At 41.3% G+C, this 25964-nt stretch overlaps 1 protein-coding gene across 2 annotated transcripts in view; it reads left to right on the top strand.

Annotated features, from left to right (window-relative positions):
• Window positions 1–5936: 5936 nt before the first annotated feature.
• rerg (RAS-like, estrogen-regulated, growth inhibitor) overlaps window positions 5937–25964 on the top strand; it is a 47838-nt gene continuing 27810 nt past the window's right edge. The window contains exons 1-2 of one of the 2 annotated variants that reach the window (XM_028570661.1): window positions 5937–6020; window positions 15697–15832. In XM_028570661.1, coding sequence (XP_028426462.1) covers window positions 15772–15832 — 61 coding nt within the window. In that variant the 5' untranslated portion in view covers window positions 5937–6020; window positions 15697–15771. Of the gene's footprint in view, window positions 6052–15696; window positions 15833–25964 lie in introns of both variants that reach the window. The other variant, XM_028570662.1, reaches the window with a different exon arrangement.

Below are 25964 nucleotides of genomic sequence, written 5' to 3'. Positions count from 1 at the left end.
TTGGTTTTGCCTTACCTCTTGTTTTCACAGTGTTATTTAGCCAGCAAAATTGATTCTTTTGGTTTTCTATTAAGATTTAAAATCCCAAACCATTTTTTGCCTTTAAAAAGGATTTTATATGACATTCAGAATATTAGTGCATAGCAGCAAACAACTATTTTGCTATGTAAAGATATAGTGGAGTAATGGTGTCCTGAGCAGAGAATAAAGTCACAATCCCTGTGTGTGCTGTAATCTGACCTTTCTCTGTTCTTTTGCCACTGTCAGCATGTTTGTCTGCATGTGGGTGTGACACTTACGTTGATATTTCCCCGAATTGGGGAACTAACTAAATTGAATTCAACTAAGGGTATCACATGTCACAGACTAGTATATTAGACCTGTACAAACAAAATATTAAGAAAAGGATTTGCTGCTGCAATCAATGGCTGTGTGGTCTGGAGTAGAGGAAGAGTTGCATTTCCTGATGAGTCTGTGGTTCAGGGCATCTTATACATGTCAAGCCACTTGACTAAACTAAATGTTTAAGCAGAAATGTCATGGTGTCTCCTTCAGCCTCACCTAGTGTACGCCCTGGAGTTTTTCAGGTTCCGCTTATGTCATATCCCCCCCTTTTCGTGAGTTTACCTCCTCTGAGATCACTCTGACCATTCACCTGTCTACAGCTGGACCTAATTCCTCAGTCAGTCTCATTGTATATGGAGAGCAGCTAGTTTTTAGTTTCCCTCGGCGCCTACATTGCGCGCTGCTGTAGATGCTTGTTGCCAGTTATCTGCGAGTTTGACTTGCACCTGCCCCCGGTGCCTACCTCCGCCCTCAGACTACCCATGGATCTGTTTGCCTGTTCTTACTGCCCAACTGTTGACAGTTGTTGACTGATGGATATTTAAAGTGAAACTGCCTTTAACGGTTCTTACCCTCTCAAAGTGGCTGCACAGGGCCCTGCTTCTGGTAAACTGCAGGAAATGAATCTTAACTAGACGTTAGAGGAAAATTGAGGTTGAGAGGGTATGTTGTTATTGGGGCTGGTTAGGTGGCTTTCAAGCAATAAGTTTGGTTATAGTGGTTTGACCTGCTCCATCCAACCCTGTACACACCAACACTACTCCTGACAGGGAATCCCACCACATGATTTGTCACATCAGATTTGATTTCATGATGAAAATGGGCAGATGTTAGAGAGTAAATATACAGAGCGTGATGATGACCATGGCATTATGTTAATTTTGTTTTGTTGAAGTAGTATACTTGTGTATAATTTAACAAAATTAAACTAATTTAGGTCCCCCACTGTAAACAGTGAGACTTCAATTATTAGGCAAGATGCTTATATAAAGAGAAATGAGCATTTTATTGCATAAACAAATAATGCTATTTTGGTATGTCTGATACTTGACCCCACCCAGGCAAATTCTCACCACCAATAGGGTTGCATAGGTTTATACGCATGTTCCAGTTAATTATCTATCTATTATCTACTCACACAGCATCACAAATATGATCTTTAACGACAAAAGGCGAGTGGTCTGCACTTTCTGCATCATTTTTCTCCAGCTATCAGCTGTCTTCCCTTATGCGTTACATTTGCCAGCGAGTCAATAGCAAAGCCATTCTTCACTGGTAGGCCTCAGCTGCATAGCTGAGAAATACACTTAGGGTTTTATGAACACTTGTGAAAGTAAACTCAGCATGAAAGAGCCTATTGTGTCTGGTGGAGGGTCACTGTGGAGTGTTCTCAGACTTCTGTTCAATACTATAATCGTGTGAGTGAGCATGTAGAATGCAGAATATTTACTGTCATATCAAGAAGATGGAGAAAAAAGAAAGAGGATGACAGGAAGCTGGTCGTATTAACCAAAACTATTGCAAGAAATTGGACATTATTTTCTACGCCTTCTGCACATCAATAAAATCACATTATGGTTCCAATTTGTTGTAATGGAAGCATTCATGCCATTACCTGTGTCGTTGAAGTATTGATTATTTCAATAATCAATGTGCATCACTATTTATACACACCTTAATGAGCTGGCCATCTCCTGTCCCAATGAAGAAAACCATCCAGGCCTTGTGTCTCACTGCCAGCACAGAGGTCATGGACTTCTGCCTGAAGAGCACCGCCTTGGGCTTCAGAGTCTTTGGCTGAGAGACAAAAACACATTGATCATCAGATCTGAATCAAACAGATATTTATGGATTTCTGAAGAGTAGATCTTTGAAGTATTGATGATACTTGAAGTAGTTTATGAGTAATCAAAGCTCAATTAACTGAATTGCTAGGTCATCAAGTGTACTCACGGTGAGTCATGTTAATACATTTTATTTATCCTTTCACTGTGCCTTTGAATGTGATGTGCAACAGGGGAGCTGCTGGCATATGTATTACATAGTGTCAACTAAAAACAATAATAATAATAATATATGTAGATATACATCCCAGTCAATATTATTGTTGTAGTATGTCCAATGACTGAAGCTCCTGTCCACCCAGCTAGTTTGCTTAACATAAATACTGTTTAGTTTTACTTGGAAACAATTAAGGAAAATTAAATCAGTCACTTTAATAATACTAAACAAACATATTTTGTTACAATTGTTATCCTCATATAGAGGCCAACAACTCTCACCATCATTGGATCTAGTGAGTTAGACTGTTAGCCTACTTCTTTTCACAGCTTACATCATCTCATTTAGGATACATACAGTATGGCTAACTAATATTACATATAATAGTAATTAATGTATCTATGTAGATGGTCTGAGGGTGCAGTGACATTTTAATTATTTTGGCCTCTCACCTTCTAAAGACATAAAACCTACGGAATACAGTTTTGCTTTGATTGTGAAATAGGTCAAGCTTCAGTCAGCAAAACCCAAAAAGTCCTTCCTCAACAATGCTTGCCCTTTGAAAACATTTTTGTCATTGTGGAAATGCTAAAGATTTAGAAAACTTTCACAATATTGTGATAAAAATTACAGTCCCAAATTATTTTAAAATAAAATTGAGACAGACTTCCTTGCATTATTTTTCTAACTTCTTAGAACTTTGCTCATTCATTTCGCTCTTAGAATATGAAACAGATAATAATAATAATAATAATAATAATAATAACCATAATAAATTATAAAGTATAAATTATAATTATTATTGTTATTATGGGTAGGCCTGGTATAATGTCTTCATCATAGTTACAGAAATGGAAATACTGAATCATATTGGATTGTTCCCACATAGAGTGACATATTTTCTCACTGCTGGAACTTTTTAAAACCAAAGAATAATGAAGTGAACCAACTTTCTGTTGATACAGAAGGCAGATGTAGATTAAACTACAGTAAAAGTTGGAAACATCATTCAATCACTCAACAGTCTATTTCATTTAAAACACAACGACCAACCGGCGGTCTTATCCTGTCAGTGCTGCAGACACTACAGAAGTCTGGATCTTTATCAGTGTCTCCGGTGAGAGGAGGGCTGATGTCAAACAGTAGCAGCTCTGTGTCGGTGTGTTCTCCGTCCACACTGAACACGCCGCTCCAGAGCACCGGCGGCCCGCCCGGGATCACGGAGGAGGCGAGGAGTCTGCTGCCTTTCCCCATCAGAGATGCTGAGGGTCGCTCCCCGCAGCGACCTGAGAGTCTGCGCTTTGTTTGTTTTGCCCTCGAGCCAAATGAGACGGACTCTGTTGCTTTTGTCACTTGAGGGCAGGTTAGAGAAAAGATAAATGGTTAAACTGATCTGAAATCCATCCACAAACTCCACACTACCTGTAGGATAACGTTTGATCGCAACGGAAGAGAACTCGCTAATTTTGATAAATATAGTTCCATATTGCTTGTGATTCGTATTACGAAGTTCTACCGCTTGATTCCGTGGAGCAGCTGCTCTTTGTGGATTTGTCTTCGTATTGCTGTGTGGCAGTCAGAATGTAAGTCTCTGTTTTCTCCACATTCACCACATTCACCAGGAAGCTGATGGATGCGCTGCTGCGCCTTTGGGATCCCCACCTCGATGTGCTCCATATACTGAATCTTTGAAATGTTGTTCAGGTCCAGCACCTCGCAGTAACCGCACTCGATCACACCGCAGCTGATCAGAGTTTTATTCTCAACAAAAGGCAATAATATGTTGACGCTGAAAGTCGCGTTCCGCTCATCCGTCTCAGAAACCCGGGAAAACTGCGCATCGTCCGTCTGATACCCGTCCTTCAGGATTCCTCTCTGAGTCAGACTCTGGACCAGAGTCAGGTCGTGGCTCAGCTGGTAGAGCGTCTCCGCTGTAGCGATGTAAACAGTGTTGGTGGCCACAGCGAAGTGGCGGAGGTCTCCATCAAAGTGAAGCCCCATTCTCCTCCAGGCACCGAGCCTCTTCTCCCCAGAGAATGAACAACAGAGCCGGCAGCAGGATCATCTTCTTGCAGTGATGACAGCTAAATGCTCACACGTAGACGGTCTTCATGCCACTCAGCTCTCCTCCACAGTGTCACTGGTGTCGTGCGTAAAAGCGCAGCCCGCGTTGGTTGAAATGTGCCGAGAAGTGGATGCAACTCGCGGAAGTGCGCAAAAAAGAAATGGTAGCCACTTTTACCTCGCTTTATAGCTTTAGTTCCGGTCTAATTTACCACGAGTTTGAATATGCGGAGAAAGTGTGAGTGCGCTCACGGAAAAACCAGATGAGGGACGTTGGCACTAAGTAAGAAGTCCTAAGTTAATGTCAGAGACCAATATCAGTGTATGACTGGTTCAGCCACCACGCTCTGAGAATACAGACAGAGCAACCACACACCCACACACACACAAAACCTGTCAGCAGTATTTGTTAGACCACTGGAGGATACAGTTTACTTCCGTGAGTTCAGAATCAAAAGTCAATTTTTTTATCAACTTTTAATCAGCTGAAATGTCGCCGATTGAACAGGAGACAAATGTAGAGCGTTGGTGTCTGATCAAGGGTGTCATTACAGTATCTAGCAACAAACAAACAATTTAGTGACGCAATGAGAAGGATTGCAACCAAAATCAATGCCAGCTTTATTAATGTAGCGGCAGCTGCACCTGGTGAACATATTGCTTCAGCTAACGTAGGCCTATCATTCATCTTAACCACTGATAGTCATTCTACAACATGTCACCTAGAGTAACCTCGTGTAACCTTAAGAAACATATGGCGCTCTGCTAAATTTAGGAGCAGTTTTAAACCAAATTAATTTAATAGATAGTTTCAATTCTTAAGTTGCAAATAGGAGGTCAAGTACTAATGTTAAATTTTTTTTTAATTAAGTTTGCCAAATCAACTTAAATGTTGAACTGTACAGGTTGCACTGGCAACAAGAGTACAACGCACAATTTAAATCCCATGTAGGAGCAGAAAAACCTGAAGTTAATTAAATGATTTACCCCATCATGATTTTATTGTTCTGATGGAGTAGAACCAGTAAGTAAGTCAAGTGTCCATGGCCAGCAGAAAAATACCTACAACTATCAGGTTCTCTCTGACTTTATGATATTGAACATCAAACCAACAACCATTTCAGCCATACTGAAATAAATGGTGATGGGGGCATTTTCGTCTAAAACCGCTTTTAGATCATTGTAATCACGTCCATTGTGACGTTTAAATGGCTAATTTGCTCCTTGTGTTTTAGCTTCCGGCCAGTAGAGGTCGCTGTCCCCCTCAGTGTGGAGATGTAGCGGCATGCAGCAGCCTCAGCAGCCGGTCAGAGGCAGCAGAGTGTCGGCAACTCCAGCAGCTCCGCTCCGTATATTTCCACTGACACTCCGTTTTAGGGATTCATTCATTCCAGTCAGAGCTGCTGTTCGCTCTGCCCACCCATCCACGCGTCTGTCCACCCAGCTGTTTATACATCCCTCCTTCCATCCAGCTGTGCGCTGCGTCCGGGAACGTCAGACGCATTATCTTTTGATCGGCGGACCTGACAACTTTGTGTTGTTTATCTGTTCTTCTCTTCCTGATCAGCGTTTCATCACCGGGAGATTAGTGCTGCGTTCAGCGGTCGCTGGTGAGTCTTCCTGCCGGTATTTTCACGTGAGGTGCGTACCCTCCGGACACAGCACTGCAACACTGAGGGGAAATGATCCAACCCGTGGTTAGTCGACATTGACAGTATGAGACCTTTAAGGAAGGTTATGCATGCACTGTCGGATTCTCTCATGACATAAAATAATATTTCTATGATATCTGGTGGACATATTTTGCTATTCTGTTTAAATTAAATGGGCTTGATATTCAACTGCGTTACGTTTTAGTGACTCCGTAATCTTTTCTGAAGATGAACAGTGCTGTAACATCTGAAAAGTTGAACTAATCTTTCTATTTGGGCTGTTGAATGTGAACAAATAGTTTTGTGTGATTACAATCACAATATCTCCAGTTCAGTTTTCATGAATATGCAGTTTTATTGTACTCTGCTGCTTGATCACCCTCCACCTTTTCCTATTGAGTTCTAGGACTTAATTGCCATTCATGAGCAGCGCTGAGTGTTGCATAATAGCCCACATCTCAATGGGATTTAAGGTCAGTCCACACAAACCCGGGGTCCAGGGGGACTCCCAGGGGTCCTGAAGGAGGTTGTGGGTGGGATGCCAGCAAACATTGAGATGGAGGGAATGAAGAGTAGATACAATTACAGAAACGTCAACATCCTCTGAAACAAGTTATAGCAACTCGCAGCTGACACGCACATCTCAAGATAAAGTGCACATTGGTGGCAATGAAGGGAAATGCTTATACTTACAGTGGTGGAATGTAAAGTACATGTACTCACTTAAGTTCAATTACTTGTACTTTTCTTTTTATATTACTCCATACTTCATCTCCACTTACTTGCTACTTTGTAAAGGGAGATTTTACATAGAAAATAAATAATCTTAATAAAAATATGATGCAGTTAACACAGGATAGTAATACAACAATGTATTTACAAATCATATATAGCTCTGGAAACGGCCTTTCTGCATAATACTACTTAAGTTTTGAGTGGTAGTAGCAGTAATGTTTTTATGAGTGGGTCCCCATATTGTTTGAATGTAAATTTAACGTTTGTTTAACTCCACCGGGCACCTTAACTGTATTTGTGTTACAAATACTTCTGTACTTTAACTTGAGTAAACATTTGAATAGAGGATTTTTACTTAAAGTATATTTTACATTGTGGTATTTCTACTGTTACTACTGTAGGATTTGAATACTTGTCCCACCTCGGATGATTCATAGAACAGCTTGTTTTCCTCACTCTGACAGTAGAGGAAGACGAAAACTTCTCAGACCGGAGTGCTTATGGCGAAAAAAGTTTGATCAAACGGGGCGAAAGTTTATCAGCATGAGGGCGGTCTGACAGAGACCTGCCACCTCTGGTTGAAAACACTAGCAGTCAGTAGGACAATGTAGGATTCTTTCCCCTACTGGTTTCCTCCAGGGGCAGTGCACCAGTTCACTGTATGTATTTAGATGACAGGCATGTGGTTTGCAGGCTTTGTATAGCCTGTGGTGCAACAGGTCTCCTCCCATGGTTTGGAGCTCAGAGGCCTGTAATCTCCCTGAACCACAGCACCACCACCCAGATTCATTTCTCAGGGTAAAAATGACACAAACCCCAGCTAGGCACACAGTGGAAAAAATATATACACGTGCCCAGTTTGACAGTTTGGATGGGGTCCCTGTAGAGCAGAGGTCTATGGGTAAAAAAAGATAAATTGTGGATGCTAGACAGATTTTAGGTTCATTTTTGGTCCACGCTCTGGGATTATGACTAGTGATCTGATGTTTTCAGTTTAAGTCGCAGAGACACTTGATATCGAGAAATTAAAGTAGTTCAGGGGCACTCTGGTAGCTCACCTGGTACAGCGTGCGCCCCATGTACTGAAGGTTCAGTCCTTACAGCGCCCAGGGTTCGATTACGACCTGCGGCTCTTTTGCTCCATGTCTTCCCTCTCTCCCCCCTTTCCTGTCTACAATCATTCTATCAATTTAAGGCCAAAATGCCCCCTCAAAAAAGAATAAGTTAAGAGAAATTAAAGAAGTTCAACATGATGAAAACAAATCTGTACTGTACTGTTTGGCTGCAGTCTGAAAAGCAGCACCAGTTCTTTTACTTTGCCCGTTGTATTGCAAGTTGGCTATTACTTGAAACTTGTTTTCGGTTTGTACTGTATCAGCGGTTACTGATTTTTGCTTTCTGTAGAAGTTTGTGCTAATTTTGTAACACGGTTACTACTTTTTGTGTTAATTGTAGCAACGTAGTTTGTACTATTTGTTTTGAATGCGTCATTCATTGTGACGATATGTGTAGGTGTACATGTACATACATTGTTTTATAGACCAGACTGGTCGTTTTGCAATAGTCTGACTCATTTTTATTGCACACAGAGAGAGACGACTACTCTGGGATAAGGATGCGTCAGCCACTTCAGCCTCACTAAAGCCGTTTATCCTGCGACTTCGTTACACGACTAAGATGTGTGAGTGTGTGTGCTTTAGAGAGAGAGATAGAATCAGGATGGTGGGTGGAGGCCATAAATGGCGAAATGAAAAGAGGAATGACCATGTCGGTGGGGAGACACTGATGTGTGTGCCTCTTCCTCCTCTCTCGCTGGTGCTTCCCTGCTGCTCTGTGCGAGAGCGAGTGAACACTGGAGTGGTGTGTGTGTGTGTGTGTGTGTGTGTGTGTGTGTGTGTGTGTGTGTGTGTGTGTGTGTGTGTGTGTGTGTGTGTATTCACAGTAATATGTGTGAAATGTAAAACCGACAGAAATCAACAACGTAAAAGCAGGAAGACAGCTGAACAAAGTCTGTTATAGGAAAGAGCTGTACAAGCTGTTTATGTGGGATGCTACACTATATAATTTATATTCTGTTTACAATCTACAAGGTATTTCCAAGAAATGACTGAAGACATTCCTTCCACAATCTTATTGGTCGATTCCACCTCAAACCCTCTATCTTTCTGTAGCTGTCTGTGCAAATTTTGCAAAACACTGCGTGGACCTACTGATTTTAGAGACCAACATGAAATAAGATTCAGGCAGAACTTGCCATTTTGTCCTTTATGGACAAAAGTTTTTAGTTGGTCGTTGATTATAATTTCTAATCAATATGCAGCAGTTGCTGTATGCATGGATGGATGAGAACTACCCAAGGTGTGGGCGTGATTTAGGCACCAACAGATATGTTTTGAACCTGTTCGCAGCTGGAGGATTATTGGACATTTTTTCTTTAAAAAGGAATAGTTTGACATTTAGGGAAATGCGCTAATTCCCTTTCTTGCTGAGTGCAAGATGAGAAGATGTATACGACTCTCATGTCTGTACGTTAAATATTAAGCAGCTGGTTAGCTTAGCTTAGCACAAACAATGGAAATAAGCAGCTAGCCTGGCTGTTTGAAGATAAAGTCTGCTTACCAACAACAGACCGACGCGTTGTAGGTAGGCAGATTTTGTTACCTTTGGACAGAGCCAGGCTAGCTGTTTCCAGTCTTTATACTAAGTTAACCGGCTGCTGATCGTGGCTTCATATTTAGCATATAGGCATGAAAGAGGTATGAATCTTCTCATCTGGCACTTACTAAGAAACAGCATTAGCATATTTCCCAGCATATCTCAAATGTCAACATTTGAATGATGGTTACAAATTACTGTTGTAAAATAAACACGATTTATGAAATTACAGCGCTCTGGTTGAGGTTTGGTTTAGGCACAGAAACTTACTTGGAAAGATCGTGGTTTGGGTTAAAATGACTACTTCATTAAGGTTGGGGACTTTTTGTTGTCATAGTTACAATAACAACCATGTGGTTCATGTTAGGCAACGATCGCGGTCATGCAAAAAAAAAAAAAAAAAAAAGTAAACCGATGGTTAAGAACCGGAAACAAACAGCGCTTCCCCAAGTATTTTTTACGGCTGCTAGAAAACTTTGTCTCTTGAACGTAAAAATGACTGTTTGGAGCACTGGCTGAAACGACTGATTCGGTCGTTTTTCTTGGGAAAACAGTCTCCAAATGTACAGCATGTGGCACCGTTATTGCTATTGCCATCATCAATGTGGCCCTGGAGAAGTTAAAGATTACCAAGCTTTAGTTGCGGCCTACGCTGCACAGTTAATTGATTCACCTCAGGTGAAAACGACCGTATGACCAGCTCATAAATGCTCAAAACACCTCAAACTAAACTGGAAAGACAGAACAAAATGTTACTGTTACGGCAATTAAAATTACAGCACCACTACAGTATAACACACTGTTTTGACTGTGCTGTCTGGCGGAATTGTGGCGTCCACATTAGTCATGATAAAAACAATAATATTTAAAGAGGCTGACGGCCGCCATGATGGCCCTTGCTGAGAGAGAGAGACAGAGATTGATGATCGACCTCCACTTGAGCCACACGAAGCGGCACACAGCCACACCATATATGGGCATGTGTGTTGGTATAAAAGGGAAGAAGTTAGCTTTAACACTGAGTGTGTGTGTGTGCTGCTGTGGATGAAGAAGCAAAGCGCTGGAAGTTTGCCACTTCATAACTTCAACCAGTGTGAAGCTGGCTAATGTGTCTCTGGCACCGACACGCACACAAACACATTCTGTTTTCGGTTTTCTACCATTTCTCTTTGCTATATCTCATTTCAACACAGGGATGACTGGAGAGATTTTTCTTGACAGCTACTGATGATCGATCATTTCTCAAACATGGCTGACACTTCAGCAGGCTATTTATTGGCTCTCACAACTGCCAGATGTGTTTAAAAGCCAGTTTTCCGTCACATTTGATCACATATTGAGTCTTGCATTATTGTGTGCAAGACGATACAATTAACTATTTTGGAATTAATGTTAGCTTTGGATTGCCAGATATCGTTCTGTGCCTTTTGATCACATAATACTTTTTTGGTTGAGTAGTTGTTTGACAAGAGAAACAAAAAGATGTTAATATGTATTATGATATGAAAAAAACAAACATTAAATGCTGTAAATGATCAGAGCCAATGGAAATCTGGATTGGATCTGGATCTAAATCTTGCCAAAACATGAGCATGAAAATGTCTTAATATATCTCAAGGATGTTAGGCAAACAGCATTCACCTTGACCATCATGCAATTTCCATTTCATCCAAATCGGCTTTTAACTCTTAATCCACTTAGAATGTTCTCAACCCACAGAAGAGTACAATTTCAGTTGAACCATTAGCATCATGTTTTCATCCAACAATGGCAGCACTACATTGTCTGATCACCTGCTCTTTGATGCATTACGTGCAAAATCTGAGATAGTGAAGCACTGATCGGACATTCTGATGGATGCAGACTCTGGCAGGTGTTCAGTGTCAGTACTAACAGTAGTTAAGTGACACACCATAACATGCTAGCTGTCACAATCAAATCAAACTATTCCTCTTCTCTACATCTAGTGTCATGTGGTGTGACCCAAGGTTGACCTACATCTTAAGGCCTGGTCAGAGCAGAAGGTGGCACAATGAAATTCACATGCACTTCTTTGCAAATGATCTGATTCTAAAAGCTTTGTGACATAAGGGGAACTTTCAGGGCTAGTTGGTGAACTACTGTAGCTGGCGATACAACCGCTAACACACTGGTCAGCACCTAACTCCCCGTAAAACCACAACTCGTTTTTACGTTTCTGTCGAGAACAGATTAAACAAACAATAGTCATAACCCTATTTGCAGACACTGGAGTCTTGTCAATACTGTGAGGTTGCTAGACAAGCAGTGGTGAGACCTGGAAGTGACTGCTCCACACATAGCTGCTGTAAAACCACATCGAGTATGTTTACATGCACACCAATATTCCACTATTATTCCGAATTTGACAATATTCCGAATTTGATACAGGTCACGTAAACAGGATATTCCAAATAAGGCCTTTTTCTATATATAGGCATTTTCCAATTAAGATGCGATATATTCTGGTATTATTCGGGTTTTAGAAGCATTCTTTGGACATGCATACAGCGCATTCAGGATCAGGGTTTTTCCGCAGTTTACGGCTTCTTGACGGTTTACGGCTTATGGCCAGCTCTGTGCGTTGTTATGGTTGCTGTGCACAACCCAACCAGCCAACAGTTTGGAAGGCTTCAGACCCGATAAGAAGGAAAAACACCGCTACTTTTAAACATTATCAAAGACTTGAATATCAACAGGTTTTTGGATATGCGCACACATTGCAACACCGTCCTTTTCTAGAAGCTGGTTGAAGGAATGAAAGAGGGAGGCTGTGTACGCACGGTCCAACAAGTCCGCCACCGCTGGTAAACTTTGAAAAAAAAAATCATATTTTGCACAGCTAGATGTAAACGGGAATATTAGTTGAATATTCACTTTCATTAGCCATGTAAACAGCTTAGTCGGAATATCGTCTTTTTCGGAATAAGGGTAAAAACCGGAATATTATGTGCATGTAAACGTAGTCAATGTGACGTTTTCATTCTCCGTTTTTTGTACAATTAGTGATTTAGTGAGCTTTAGAGGAGATGGTAGGAGGATGTTGTTACCTTTGGACAGAAGCAGGTGAACTGTTTTCAGTCCTTTTGCTAAGCTAAGAGGCTGCTTGTCATCGCTTAATATTTACAGTACAGAAATAAGAGTGGTTTCTAGCTTATCATCTAACTCTTGGCAAGAAAGCAAGATGCAATCAAGTGTGTTTTTGTTGAATTATAAATAAAAGCCAATGACAATCAACGCTTTTGACTTGTGGCTTTCAATGTTTCTGCCGCATTATGGGTCAGGTCAACAGTAATCTCTATAAACAGATAGCTGCATATGAATGCAGAATATGTAGGCAACTGGACAGGCTTTTTGGTAATGGAAGCGTTCTGGTTTCTGATATGTAGTCCCAGTAGTACTGACCAATCATGTTTGAGTGGGCATTGGTTGCATGCAGGTAAACAGTCCGTGTGGAGAGCAAAAGAGGTGGAACCCATTGGCTGAAATACAATCTCGGAACCCATCAGCTATCTTCTGAAAATTATTTAAATTAAAACATTTTTATTTGCATTCAAAATGCAGAGGGATAATCCGTTTGTAGACGTTGTCTTTATCGCAAGTTGCTAATAAGACTGTAAATGACTGCCGCATGGAAGACTTAGTTATGGCCTGAATATCCGCTGTCTAGACTGTAACCCCCAAAACATTGGCCATTGCCACCAAAGGCTAAATCATGGTCAGACCGAAATATTGGGATGACTCGCGTCTCCACTGTTGTATTCTAGTTAGGATTTTCTGTTCTGAGACTGCAGCACAGTACAGCTCCTGAGGAGGTTTCTTCTGTAGTTTCACAGCTGAGCAGTGGTTCAAATCCATGACCCTCCATTTACAAACACACTTCTTTAATCAGGCTGCTGCAATCACTGAAAACATTCAATAAAAACACAAGCCCCGGCCTGGTGGGTTTGTTCTTGTATTATCTCAGTCAGCATTGCTGCTTATTGGACATGCACCATTCTTGAGCCTGTGTGGATCCCAGGATTTATCTGGAGTCATTAGGACATAGATTTCAATTAGATTGTATTCGTTGTCTGCTTGTTTTTGCTTAAAAGTTGGAAGGGCAGTTTGAGGCAGAAGTTTACCTGGTGAGATTTACCTTGCAGTTGGTTATTTTCTCATTAAACAGACCTGTGGTTGTTTTAACGGGTTGCAGTTGTGGTTTCCTTTTGAATGACTTCAGCTCTGTGCGTGCAATATTCTACGCTCCCCTGCTCTCTCTGTCTTCTGCTAATCTTCCTGTCACATCTCTCACGCACCTGCATGAAAAATCAGTTAGGAGGTCAACAACTCCCCGAAACGGACTGACACCGCTGTCTCTGTACTACATACTCAAAGTAAAATGTTTTTCACACACCAGACTGGTATCTATTCTACAAAGGAAGGTTAATTTGTTCCACATTACTGTGCAAATGTGAAAATATAAACAGACAAAATTTACAAAAATATTATTTTAGGGCTGAAATCAGATATATAAATAAGATATAGATAAGATATACAAATATGAGATATCACAAAATTATCAAATGATGTTCTGAGCAGAGGTGTTTTTGTATTTATGCATTACATCAGACAAAACTCCAATGTAGAAAACAAACTTTAATTACACTTTTTGTACATTTTTTAAATTACAATTTATATTAATTGATATTGAATAAGCCCCTAAAGCCCATGACACACTAACCGGACAGCCGACCGTCAGCAGAAAAGGCAGTCGGACTGATCAGTCAGCTCCCCGAGGTCCAAAAAGTGCCTCGGAACACACCTTTGGAACTGAACTTTGGAGTATTATTTTTTCTTCTACTTCCACTTTTACTTGAGTACATATTTTCGATGAACGATATACTTTGACTCCTATACATTTTTTATGTGCTTAGTTAGTTAGTTACGTACGTTAATGACGTAATCCCAGAGATCGCATCGTGTTTCTTTTCATTACGGTTGCCCGCTTAGAAGTCAGAGACGATGTAAGTTTGTACTCCATTTAGCTATTGTTGCAGCAGATTAATCTATTCCTGAGTTGTTTCAGTCTGCAGTGAGTACTGAAAGTTAACCGCTTGACTCTGTGATGTGAAGCTGCTAGTTTATCTGTATGTTGCTAGCTTGCTAACTTTCCTGTACATCACACATGTTACTAGCTAGTGTGAGATTGGGGTTTTAGTTGTTACTGTGCAGGAAGGATGTTCATTTTACTTGCACAGTGTGATAATTGTACATTTTATTTCAGTATTTGTTAATATTTGTTATTTTTAATATAATATATTTAATATTTGTTAATTCCTTTGTACAGCCTTAGGCTAAACATTTGAAATAATATAAACAATGATATTCAAACTTTTCACGGCTTTCTTTAATAACTAAATAACACAATACTTGTACTTTTACTTTCAGTACTTGAGAAGTAGATTTTAAAATAAACTTGCAATACTTAAGTATAAAACATTTTGAGTACTTTAGTACTTCTATTTAAGTGTGGTGCTTAAAAAGCACTGCAACTTCTACTCAAGTCACTTTTTTGATAGAGCACTTGTACTTTTACTCAAGTATGAGTCTCTAGTACTTTATGCATGTCTGCTGACGGCCGATTATCGGGTTGGTGTGTCCGGGCCATAATATATATTGTAACTTCACATTGACTATTATCTTTTTAAATAACATTAAAGTCATGTCTCCTGAGTTTCGACGTTTTTGTCGCCTTTTTTTCACAGTTTGTTTTGGCTTTTTCCAATGTTGTTAATTGTTAAACCTTTCTCCTACACATTTTCAGCGCTTATTTCTACGTCCCATATTTTCTGATATAAAACAAAAATTTAAAACATGAGACATAATTTCCCCTTGGAAGCATATCTTGAGTTCTACATATTCAAGGCAACAATTATTTTACCTATAAGACGTACTTCAAAAAAACTATTTTCTAATTTTCTAGAAACCAGGGTTGCTTTGTTCTGATATACCCAACTATGAGCCTTTTCAGTCCAGTCATTCATAGCCTGACACTTCTGCTATGTGTATGTAAGTCCTGCAGCTTGCTGGAGACACTGAGAAATTACTGTATGACTCACAAATAGCAGTGGGAGCTAAAAGTAGAAATAACAGAAAAATGTCACGTGTAAGTTTTGCACTGTGCTTTAGCATCAAAACTACATATGCATGCTAACATGTAAACTTGCCCTACATGTTTCCTCAGACGCTGCAAGGATGAATGGCTGACCTCGGAGCTCACTGATTGGTTTGCTGATCTTTGCTGGCCGCAGCTGCTGTCATGGCCAAAAGCCCGGAGGTGAAGCTGGCCGTCTTCGGCAGGGCGGGGGTGGGCAAGTCAGGTAAACTGCTTTGTAAAGTATTCAAATATTTTAAACGTTTGTGTAGGTCATAATGTAGTGTCCATCTTTCTTATTCTGTTCTGTTCAAGGAAGTTGTCTTTGACTGAAAACAGGCTGATTTGTGCTCCTTATTTTGGTGCTCAGAATGATCATAAATCAAATTGCTGGCAACATTTAAAAGACTTAAACTTGGCTGCTGGGTATCTCCAGGTTTCATGTTGTGTTTTGCCTCTTTCAGCATGACCTCTGCTTTCCAATGTTTTCTTCCAACATCCTGTCGGCATTTTTACACTTGCCATAATTTCTCCTCGAGCATAGTTTCTTTGCGTATTCAGCATTACAGTAGGTTGTTTTTGGTCTGGCTTAATTACCTTCACTCCCACAGATAAGTCAGTTGCGTCATTATCATTTCGTTTCAGCATTCCTCTATACGGCTCGGCCTCAGCTGTAGGTTTTCCCCAGTAGCTAACACAATATCGCAGACCATATGTTTCCTGCCGGCTGCAAATCAAGACAGATTGCTTCTGTGTAGCAATCAGCTGTTGGAAAACATGCTTCGGGAGCTCTTCCATGTCGAAGGAGGCCATTAAAATGCCTGAGGAGGTCAGGTCAAGTACTGTACTGAAAAGTATAATGACTGCAGAGTTCATAACCTTCAGCTGAAAAGGAGTGTGCTTGTTAAACATGGCAGTGAGGCTGACGATGTGTGACATGCACGCCTGAAACCGTGTTAAGAAAGCAGACATTGAAGCTCCAATCTTCAAAATTTTGCATCCACATTTCCTTCCCTTGCTTCCCTTCCTCATGTCTTAGTCCGTCCCACCGAGGAAGCATGGGAGAGACGCAAGGCAATCATGCTAGGAGAGAGGAAACAAGGAAATTTGTTTTAGAGGGATCAGACGTCCTGAATTCGTCAGCTATATGGGTGGAGTTAGCAACTGGCATTTTTTCTTTTCTCCCCAGTTATTATATTCTGCTCTATGGCTGCTAACCTTGTGTTGTTCATTTAGAAAAACTGGAAATAGCTGATTAGGTTGTTGTTCAGGATTCAGGCATTTCTGTACGTCACTGACTATTTTTTAAAGCACTGCAGTGATCCTTGATACATTTGAACACTTGCAAGAGCATGTTCACCACATAAAGTCTTTATCTGCTTGCTGGAAAATTGTCTCAATACCAACTCCCTTTTCATGTGGACGGTTAATTCATGCAGCTCTGCAGTTGCCTGATCCTCCTCAGTCAGTAGCATGCTCGTTTTAATGCACAAAAACAGACACAGCAGGATAGTAGTCATTGTTGTCACATCTGACGCTACATGTAGCCCTGGTGATCCCTTTAACAATGAACGGCTCTCATCTAAACATAGTCCTTTAGTGGAAGCCCACGGATGCTAATGAATCAGCCTTCTTCTCAATGGACAACCATCAGGACTTACACTCCCACAGGCACAATGTGACGGAGAGGAAAAAATGTTTTGACCCTTCTGGTGTGTTGGAGTCACTCTTTTGTGGTTCATAAATCTGTATTAGCTGTACTTTCATTTCAGCTAAAGATGTTATATGCCTATTTTAAACAGAGGACCACAGTTACCATATACATATACATACCACCTACCTAACCCAGCTGAAGTGTCCTTGAGCAAGATACTTAAGGCCGGTTACACACTGGATGCGCCGCGCGAGCGTGTAAGCTGCATCGCATGTCCATTTATATTTCGGCTCCTTTGTTAACAGGTTAGAGCTTACACACCGCCTGCGAGACACGCACGTCTCAGGTGCGGCTCAAGCCGCGCCGAAAACGCGTGCCTGCTAGAAATAGAACAGACGCCTATTTTTCACGCGACGAATGTTATGGCTGCTGAATGTTGACAAATACATATTAATAAATGACATGTTGATGTTTGAAAGTCTCTAGGTTTTGATATAAATGTAATAAAAAAAAAATATTTTCTAATATTGCACCTGTCAATACAGAACAAAATATTCTGTAGCCTATTTTGCCATCAATACTGCCGACGTGGGCTTTGCTGTAATCAAATCAGTATATATTTATGTTTAACATGGTATTTCATTTTACATGTTTCCAGACAAGGCTAGCAGCAGCAGCTCCGCATCGTTTCTGGTGTGTAAAGACATAGAAAAATCCACGCAACCGCCACACAGCTGACACGCAACAGAAATGCCACGCTCACGCCACGCAGGCAGTGTGTAACCGGCCTAATTCCTGCTACAGTAGTTCTCTATCTCAAAGTTGACCACTTTGTCTAGGTGGTATTAAATATTCCTTTTGTAATAAGCAAAGTCTTGTTATACTTTATCTAGTCAATATCAATGTTTCATTTCCGGGATTGTACAGGTGCCAATGGAAATTCCACCAGACGTCCCTCATTTTCAGCCGGATGTCCGTCACCTTCCGCTTTCTTTGTGTTGGCATTCTAAACTTCGGTCAATTTATGAGGACTATGGTTAACTGCTGACATCTCAAGATATACTGAGCATCTGCACGTAAGCGCCAAGCCAACGTTAATTTGCCCAAAACTTCCTGTGAGCGGAAAATTAAGGCTGAAGTCCTGTAGTGGGAACTTGCTATTAGATACAACGGCACTTTGAGCTAAATGCTAACATAAGCATGCTCATATGCCTACAATGACAATGCTACCATGCTCATGTTTAGTAGGTATACTGTTTACTATGTTCACCACCTTAACTTAGCATGCCAACAATTGCTAATTACCACCTAACATAAAGCACAACTGATCATCCTGCCAGACAGACTATACCCCAGCGCTCTATGCTCTTTTAGTGTCCTATAGATCACACCTGCATCCATCGCACACAATGATCTGCTGTGTCAGAAGCAACTCCACCCTGTCAGCAAAAATCTGGCCAACTTTTTTCCAGGGTTCTGTATTTTTTCCTAATACACACAAAACACAACAACATTAAGAACACTTGATTCCCCTTGGAAAAATATCATGGTCATCCATCTCGACTTTGGACAGCAGTAGGTGTGCACGTGAGATGGTGTTCATGTGATGCTAATGTTTCTTATTTTAGTTGGTCTTTAAAGTATTTGTGCTGTAGTGGTGATCAGTCACATCTAGAAGCCGTTTGCTCCCCTGCTGGTTGGAAAAAATGTGTTCCTAACAAGCCGGAGCAGACCTGCTGGGTGTCTTGGCGTCGTTGGGGAGTTTGCTGGGCCCTTCGTGATGGTCTGACCTGGACTCCTACAGAGCCATCCAGCCCTAATAAAGAGCAGAGTGTATTAACTCAAGTTGGTTGTCCTGGCACTTTTCACCATTTTGGTTTATTGACTCAGCAGAGGCAAACTGGGGTTAGGAAATAAGATAAATTTGTCCAATTACTGTACCTCCAACTTGGTCCCTGCTAAACACACACACGTGTACACAAGTACACACGTACAATGAGTTGATCCCAGTAAATAAAGTAGCGCTGGCGAGGTTCTGAGGAGTAAGTTGAATGAATACTCTGTGGAATTAACATATCTGTAACCATTTTATTATTGATGCATATCTGAGGAAAAACATGACAGCAGAAAATTCACTAGTTGATGCTGGACTGCAAAAATTCCCTCTGCTCTACAGAGAGTTTTAGCATCTTTCAGATGATGTTTGTTTTATTTTTTTTACTTTATTTAACCTTTATTTATCCAGGTAAGCCGACGGAGAACAAATGCTCATTTGCAACGCCAACCGGTCACATTCACAAAGTTACACATTCATCCAGTACAACCACTGTCAGATTTTTTGTGGTGGTAATGAGGGAGGGACAAGCGCTGCTCTTTCAATTCCCCACCCAAATTTATCCTGTCTAGCAACTTCAGTATTTTGATTCACTCTTAGCCTGCTGTACACTACCTATTAGCACCAAACAGCATGCCGACAGCGTTCGTGACTATCTGGTAAACATAGTGGAGCATTTAGCAGCTAAAGAGCCAGATATTTCCCTTGGAAAGTTGGTAGAGACCAAAACAGAGCTAAAAGGAGAATGAATATGGGGCTTACATTCACGAGGTGAACAGAGACACTACTCCAACTGAATGCTAATGTAGCTCAGTGTCTTCCGGGGTTGTAAATAGGCAATGAACCAAAAACAAAGTTGTGTACATTTAACATTATTCACTGAAACATTATGGGCCCTATCTTGCACTCAGCGCAATTGCCTTTGTACACCGACGCATGTATCATTCCTATTTTGCACCTGACGCACAGCAGACTTTTCCCTCCACAGACACACGTTGGTAAATTAGGGAATGCATTTGCACTCCCGGGGGCGGTTCAGCGAAAAGAGGAGGCGTGTTCCGGCGCAAACGTTCCCTGGTGCTATTTTGCAGTTTTAGAAAACAATTCCGCCACTGACCAGGAAAAACCTGGTCTAAAGTCAGTGGCGCTAGTCTAAAGTCAGTAGCGCGTTATTCAGATGCTATTTTAGGGTGGTGCGGGTGAACGGAGATGGAGTGGGGGGAGGAGGAAGGGGCACAACAGGAGCAGGTGGTGCGTTTGGAGCCTCCATGGCTCCTATCCACTTGAGGAGATGCGCACGAGAGGCCGCAGCAACATCGCCACCCGGCCAAGACGGGCATTTATTACTTTGCCACATCTCGGACAGCTCCCGCTGGCGTGCGCCAGGCAAATCCGCCGTCATAATAGCAATCCGCCATGGAACAAGCGCGCCTGCTCTTAAAGGGAATGTGAGAGGACGCTCTGATTGGTTATTTTCACGTTACGCCCAAACCACACCTAGCTACTTCAGACCAACCCATTTTAGATTTGCGTCGGGCGCAAGAGTCATTTATCCCGCCGGTATCATAGCAACAGCGGCCGAGATCTGCCCACAAAGCTACTTGCGTTTTGCGTTTCATACTTGCGTTTCAGATTGTTAAAACAGGGCCCCAAGTGTTTATCCCTCAGGTCTTAAAAACAGGTTGAATGCATTCAATTATTGCAAATATTGCAAGAGAAAGGTCTCATGCAATGTTTACAATAAATTAATAAAGCATGAACTTAACGTCATTACTAATAAAAACTGACAAAATGTTAGTTACTACCTTGCTTTCATCATATTATATGAATCTGGCTATTTATTGCTTTAAAAACATTGGCACGCATACACATTCACATAGTGAATAGTGGCCTTTAAAAAATAGTTGGATGTTCTTTTGGGAAATTAACTTTATGGGGGGCAAAAAGCCGGCTCGTAAAACCTCTGGTCTCGTCGCTCCTTAAACATTCCGCCTCCTCCCCTCAGTCTGTCTGACAGCCATAAAGCAGAACAATAACAAAAGGAGTTGGCCAACATGCGTCTGACTCAGAAATACTACTGTTTACCACCTCCAACGCCGGGAAGGGAGCATGAATCTGCCTAATGGTCATGTCGGTCTGGAGCATGATGTAAACAGTCATTCAGAGGGCAGTCAGGTGAGACGAAGCCACAAAAACAAACAACACTGGACAGACTGACAGCTTCTGTGTTGGACTGTGTGACGCTAAAATCCTACTGTGGCTCTTCTGCTCTTCACTTCTTACTGACCAAACTGTGAAAGCTGATCTCTTCCTGACTTTTATACTGGATGAAAATAAAGAGAAAGATCATATTCCTTTGCCATAAAAGCAATAAGTGAAGTGACAGAAGCACCAGTTGGGACTTCCTTTTTTTCCTGTTCATCACATAAAAAAGGTATAACCTCCGTCTAATCCTTTGCTGCAGGAAAACGCATTACTTTCACTTTACCTCCGCACTCCTTATTTGCATTTTTTCTGTTGATGAGTCACTGCTGTGTGACGGCAGTTAGTAAGAAACAAGACATTTATTATTATGAAAATGGCTTGGATTATCAGTCAGTTCTGGCTGAGGAATCTACGGTATCTGAGGTAACTAAGGTACCAATGAGGCTGAGCTTCCTTTTTTTTTGTCAACGCTTAATTTATAATTTGTAGATTACATCCAATCTCTTCCTCCCCCTCCCCCCTACCACCAGATCATATCGAGACAAATCCCCAAGGCTCTATAGGGTTTAGTACAGTATGGAAAAGTTAATAAATAAATAAATATACAAAAAAAGGTGCAAATATACAAAGGAGCATCCTAATGTCAGCAATTTATTTTCAATTTGGCATAAATTTCCATAATGTTCAGTGTTAGAGGTTATCCAAATTCCACTGACTCATCACACTAATCACACAAAGGATAGGACATTATCTCAGGAGGGATGGACCTTCCACAAATGCTGACCAAGTCATGCAGATTTTTTCCCTTATTTTAATATTCTAAAATTGTATAACATTCTATTGTATGTGGACCTCCAATTCATTTTAATGTAATACAGTCTACGAAAAAGACAATGTGCAAGACAACAGCAGGTCTCTAAATGGTTTTGACAATATCACATTGTGAGCTCACGCTAATGACTCTGAAATAGGCTTCCTGCTGAAAGATGGCCCAGCCAATCTTTGACACTCAAATCACTGTTGCAGTGATCATACTGCTTCCAAAATCAACTTCCTGCAATGCCTACTAGAGGAAATTAAAGTCCTGGAAAGAAATCCCATAACATCCATCAGGCTTTCTGCGCTGAGCTCCTCGCTCTCTGCACCACCGAGCAATTAGCAGAAGGCAGAGGCTCGGGGACAGACACGCATGCTGCACTTCTTTGGCCTTTGACGGCCAAAGAGAGAGAGCCCACAGCTCTGACGATGGCTGGCTGTTTGACTCCTGTGATTACATTGTGCGTGTCAGACCCGATGAGCAGCCATAAGCTGTGACTCATTGAATACATTATGCTGCGCCACAAGTGCTCTAATCAGCGTGTCAGAGGTAGATTTGACTCTTTTAGATAAGAGAGCCGAAAAGGTTCACGAGTGGCTTTCAGCGCGACTGCAGTGATGTCAATGTTCAGTGACTTTTATGTACTTGAGTGGGTTACATTTACTTAAAGGGATAGTTCGGAGGGCTGTCTGACACCAAAGTAAAGCGGTGAAAATATTTTAAATATAGCATACACTTAAACTGTTATTGTTTTTTGTTTTTTTTAGGTGGCTAAAATGCGTTTCGCTGCTGGCCCCTGACCACAGCAGTACATTGCTTTGCTTTCGTGTCAATACCCCTGGCGGCTTCTCCAAACTAGAGACGTGCTGACTGCTATCTACTGTAGCTAATACTAACTATGGATAAGCACATCATACAACCCCACTTTAAAATATCCAAACTATCACTTTAACTTAAAAAGACTTAATTGTTTTTAATTGTATAACAACCAGGGCCAGGTGTGTAAATATAGAACACAGGATTGTGAAGTTGAACATGATTTTTGTGGGAGATGAACTGGTGGCTGTAGTGTTAAAAGAACTAGTTTCAGGGCTATTTCGTGCTGCTGTGGGTGTGTGTAATTTTTGTGACAGACAAGGAAAGGAAACTGCTTTGGTAAAGTATTTTCAGGATGGGATGGGAGGGAAATCTGTTGGCATTAGGAAAGACAGGAAACCTCTGAAGCGAGACAGAAGTTCTACGTTATTAATTCTTCACACAAGTGTTGTGTGTTATGCAAGCTGCCTGTAACACTGAAAACTGGCACAGAGAAAGAAACGTCAAGGACATTAACTTCAGACATCAGTATTTTTAAAGCCTTGGACGGCTTGTGGTGCGTCTGACAGACCATAACAATAATCCTTACCTTGTTTATATATTGGGGGACAATCATTGCTGAATATCTCATCTTATTAAGGTTGGGTACCGAAACTCGGTGCCAATAGGGAACCGGTGCCGACGTAAACGGTAGTAAGGAGACCGAATAAGAACGAAAGTTTCGGTGCCTCATTTCGGTGCCTGACTTTACACTACACCTGACAGCATGTAACGTTAGCCTACCTTTAGCTAGCAGCTGGATTAATCACGGTTAAAATGCTGACAGCCAACGTTAAACAGTGTAAAGTGTGACTGTATTTCACTGTGGAGGACTTCTACAGCGGGATGTAACAGTCTGCTCTGCAGCGCAGCAGCTGCCGTTGTCGCAATTCATAGATATACAGTATGTTTATATGGTCGGAATTAAACAACACAGACGGTGCGTTCACTTGCAGCTGCCGTTGTCGGAATTAAACAACACAGATTCACTTAAAACAGGTAGCGTCCTGGTGCATTGACAGTAATTGTAAAATACCCTTTTCCCATCTGGGGTTCAACAGCAATTTACTGCTGAAATAAGTTATTGTTATTACGTTATTATTAAATCTTTAATTTTGACCATGGCCTTAGCAATAAACAAGTCACTGACTGTTGTTTACTACCCTTATTTTTTTCTTCTTCTTTTTTTTTTTTTTAACTTTATTGAAAAGTACCGATTCAGGTACCGTTTAGGCACCGGCACCGTTTTAAAAGTATTGATTTAGCACCGGAATCGAAAAAAAAAAAAACGATACCCAACCCTACATCTTATGCATGTTCATTTAGCCTTAAAAATGAGCACTGAAATGAGAAATTAGGTAATTAAAATTGCCTATTTTAACACACGCAGCTGACAGGGGAGGTAAAGCTGCAGTTTTATGTACCAACACACCTGTCTAAATTAGAAATTAATTAGGACAACAAAGCCAAATTGATATTTGCTCAGAGAAAATTGGTGTCAACGTGAACACTGTTTTTGGCTCACTGGAACTGATTGAAGACGTCACAGCGAATTTAGAATGAAATAGCTTTTCACCGTGGTTGTGCGTTTTTCATGTTGTACAAATAGTTTGGATGAATTGCGATGAAATTTGTGATCCCCAGCTAGCACAGAAGGACACCATTATGCCGTTTTCAGACATAAAACAAAGCAAGTTTTTAACTCACGTTATTCACATTTAAATTTGACTGCTGCTGGGACATTTTTTTGTGTTTAGTCTGTGTTAATCCACCTCAAAACAGCCAGCAATGTACCAGAGCATGCACTCAACTCAGATGTCAACCTCTCTACTCAAATCGAAGCTGCGTTGTATTTATTAGATGAATGGCACCCACCCTCCCTTCATGCCTAGAGCTCCTCCAGCAAAACGTCTGCTTGATAACAGGCGCTGGTGGCGTGGAGAGGGCGCCGTTCATCTGCATGTACTGCACTACTGTAACACAGAGACCGGCTCGGGCATGCTTCAAAGTGAACAAAGTTAGAGCGGTGGAGATAAATGGACACTCAGACATATTCAAAATCCGCTCTGCGCTCCATCCAAAATCCTCGTGCTCACATGATCTGTAAACTACCAACTGTTAATGTAAGACAGCTAGCAAGTGACCGCCTCTGACTAAACTCAGCACTCACCAGGATCCTTGTTTGAGACACAGATCAGTTATACATTGCATATTTGTTTTTTATTTCACCTACAAAAATAGTCAACAAAAGAGCAGCACTTTTTGAATGGCAGGTAGACGCAATCAGTCCCTGTGTTACTGCAGCCTTACAGCTCCGAGGCTTCATTAAACTGTCAAGATAACCTGAATTCCCTCTGTGTGCCCACACTGTGCTCATCTTTCTCCATCCTCCTCCACTTCCTCCTCCTCTCCTGAACGCAGCATCTGCTGCCCCAAGCTTTCTTTTGTCCTTAGAAAGGATCAGGGCGTCTTTGCCATTCACCTCATCTTTTTGAGCTCTCTAAAGGCCATCTTTCAGTTTCCAAACCTCCCCACAGTGTTTCTATTCACCTGGCACACACACACACACACAGGCTTAACTGAAGAAAGGATGTATTTCTGGAGTGGAGTCGCTGGTAGCCTCTAGACAGTATAAATATCAGCAAATTAATCAGACTTCCCTTGACACACACAAAGACGCAGCGCACCCATAAAGGGAAATGATTGTGTCACAGGAAGGTGGGCTTCGTGAGTGGTCGTGTTTATTTCTTCTGTTGAATTATTTTAAGAGCACACCTTTCGACTCCCCTCAGCCCCCACATGTTGTCCATTCACCACCCGTGTACTCCGCCGCTGTCCTTGTCCAATGTGTGAGTCATCGCTGGTTATTTACCGCCTTGCTTTTAACAACCTTACTCTCTGGACATCAGCAGCAGTTTTAAAACATAATAATAGCGCCAATAAGTATTTTTTCATTTGCTTCTGAAGGCACATTATCAGCCGAGGTTCAGGTT

This window comes from Perca flavescens, chromosome 23, assembly GCF_004354835.1.
Source record: "Perca flavescens isolate YP-PL-M2 chromosome 23, PFLA_1.0, whole genome shotgun sequence".
Classification (NCBI taxonomy): domain Eukaryota; kingdom Metazoa; phylum Chordata; class Actinopteri; order Perciformes; family Percidae; genus Perca; species Perca flavescens.
This window is presented reverse-complemented; position numbering and strand designations above follow the sequence as displayed.